This window comes from Corapipo altera, unplaced genomic scaffold (genome assembly GCF_003945725.1).
Source record: "Corapipo altera isolate COAL_440 unplaced genomic scaffold, ASM394572v1 58819, whole genome shotgun sequence".
Lineage (NCBI taxonomy): Eukaryota > Metazoa > Chordata > Aves > Passeriformes > Pipridae > Corapipo > Corapipo altera.
In genome coordinates, this window is record NW_020888255.1 from 543 (window position 1) to 3,054 (window position 2,512).

The 2,512-nt window shown below is 67.4% G+C and overlaps 1 protein-coding gene across 1 annotated transcript; it reads right to left on the reverse strand.

Annotated features, from left to right (window-relative positions):
* Positions 1 to 63: 63 nt before the first annotated feature.
* LOC113941905 (sodium/potassium-transporting ATPase subunit alpha-2-like) lies at positions 64 to 1,827 on the reverse strand (the record flags this gene model as incomplete). The annotated part of the gene is made up of 2 exons (XM_027633041.1): positions 64 to 333; positions 1,442 to 1,827. Coding segments are annotated over 2 exons (656 nt in total), but the record flags the coding sequence as incomplete, so codon positions are not given.
* Positions 1,828 to 2,512: the final 685 nt, after the last annotated feature.

Genomic DNA, 2,512 nt, shown 5'->3' on the forward strand with positions numbered 1-2,512 from the left:
TGGGGTCCCACAGAGTCAGGGTCCCATGGGATCGGGGTCCCACAGGGTTGGGGTCCCACAGGATCAGGGTCCCATGGGATCAGGGTCCCACAGGGTTCCGGGGTGCCCCGAGGCTGGGGGGTGCCCCCACGCACCCGACTGGTCCTCGGTGGTGTCGGCCTCGTGGATCTGGTTGTCGAACCACATGTGTGCCACCGTCATGCGGTTCTGGGTCAGCGTGCCCGTCTTGTCCGAGCAGATGGTGGAGGTGGAGCCCAGGGTCTCCACGGCCTCCAGGTTCTTCACCAAGCAGTTCTTCCTCGCCATGCGCTTGGCAGTCAGCGTCAGGCACACCTGGGGGGCACCCACGGGGGTCAGGGGGCGGGGGGACCCCAAATATGGGGGGCACAGAGCCCTCAGTGCCCCCCAAACCTGCCCCCACAGCCCCTTCTTAATGTAGGGACCCCCATGGTAATCGCTTGGCTGTGAGGGTCAGAGACACCTTGGGGCACCCAATGGGGTCTGGGGGCACCCAAAGGGGTCTGGGGGCGGGGGGTCCCCCGTGATGGGGGGCACAGAGCCCTCAGTGCCCCCCAAACCTGCCCCCACAGCCCCCTCTCAATGCAGGGCCACCCATGGCATGGGCTTGGCCACCAGTGTCAGGCACACCTGAGGGGCACCCAAGGGGGTCAGGGGGTGGAGTGACCCCCATGATGGGGTGCACAGACTCCCCAGTGCCCCCCAAACCTGCCCCCACAGCCCCCTCTCAATGTGCCCTCAGTACATGGACCCCCATGGTAATCTCTTGGCAGTCAGCATCAGGCACACCTGGGGGCACCCACAGGGGTCAGGGGGACCCCAAATATGGGGGGCACAGACCCCTCAGTGCCCCCCAAACCTGCCCCCACAGCCCCCTCTCAACACAGAGCCCCCCCTCGCTTGGCAGTCAGAGTCAGACACTCCTGGGGGCACCCGAGGGGGTTTGGGGGCACCCATGGGGGTCAGGGGGCAGGAGGACTCCGAACATGGGTGCACAGACCCCCCAGTGCCCCCCAAACCTGCCCCCACAGCCCCCTCTCAGTGTGCCCCCAGTACATGGACCCCCCAGGTAATCACTTGGCAGTCAGTGTCAGGCACACCTGGGGGGCACCCACGGGGGTCAGGGGGCGGGGGGACCCCCATGATGGGGGGCACAGACCCCTCAGTGCCCCCCAAACCTGCCCCCAGAGACCCCTCTCAACACAGAGCCCCCCCATTGCAATCATCCCTCCCAGTGCCCTCCCAGTGCCCCCGTGCCCTCACCGTGACAGTGGCCAGCAGCCCCTCGGGCACGTTGGCCACAACGATGCCAATGAGGAAGATGAGGATGGAACTTCCCAAACTTCCCCAAATACCCTCCCAGTGCCCTCCCAGTGTCCCATATTTCCCTCCCAGTGCCCTCCCAGTGCCCCCGTGCCCTCACCGTGACGGTGGCCAGCAGCCCCTCGGGCACGTTGGCCACGATGATGCCGATGAGGAAGATGACGGCCTCGAGCCAGGTGTAGCCGAGGATGAGGGAGAGGATGAAGAAGGAGAGGCCGAGGAAGACGGCCACGCCGGTGATGAGGCGGATGAAGTGCTCGATCTCCATGGCGATGGGCGTCCGGCCCACCTCCAGCCCCGAGGCCAGCGACGCGATGCGACCCATGACGGTGCGGTCACCCGTGGAGATGACGATGCCCCGCGCCGTGCCTGGGGGGAGGAAGGACCCCCAGAGTGACCACGGGGTCCCCAGGGGGTGTGTGAGTGTCCCCTGTCCCCCCAGTGTGACCTTGTCCCCCGTGGAGATGACGATGCCCCGCCCGGTACCTGGGGGGAGGAAGGACCCCCAGAGTGACCGTGGGATCCTCCTGTGTCCCCGAGGTCTGTGTGTGTGTGTGTCCCCTGTCCCCCCCAGAGTGACCACGGTGTCCCCCAGTGTCCCCAGGGTGGGTGTGAGTGTCCCCTGTCCCCCCGGTGTGTCCCCTGTCCCCGCAGGGTGTCTGTGTCCCTGTCCCCCGTGGAGATGACGATGCCCCACGCCGTGCCTGGGGGGAGGAAGGACCCCCAGTGCCACCGCGGGGACCCCCCGTGTCCCCAGGATGGGTGTGAGTGTCCCCTGTCCCCATCCCGTCCCCGTGTCTCCGAGGGGTGTGTGTGTGTCCCTGTCCCCTCCAGTGTGACCATGGTGTCCCCCCGTGTCCCCAGGGTGGGTGTGAGTGTCCTCTGTCCCCCTCCCAGTGTGTCCCTGTCCCCCTCAGTGTGACCCTGTCCCTCCCAGTGTGACCCTGTCCCCGTCCCCGTGTCCCCGAGGGGGGTGTGTGTGTCCCTGTCCCCCGTGGAGATGACGATGCCCCGCGCGGTGCCTGGGGGGAGGAAGGACCCCTGGAGTTACCGCGGGATCCTCCTGTGTCCCCGAGGTCCGTGTGTGTGTCCCCTGTCCGTGTGTGTGTCCCCTGTCCCCCCCAGTGTGTCCCCTGTCCCCGCAGGGTGTCTGTGTCCCTGTCCCCCGTGG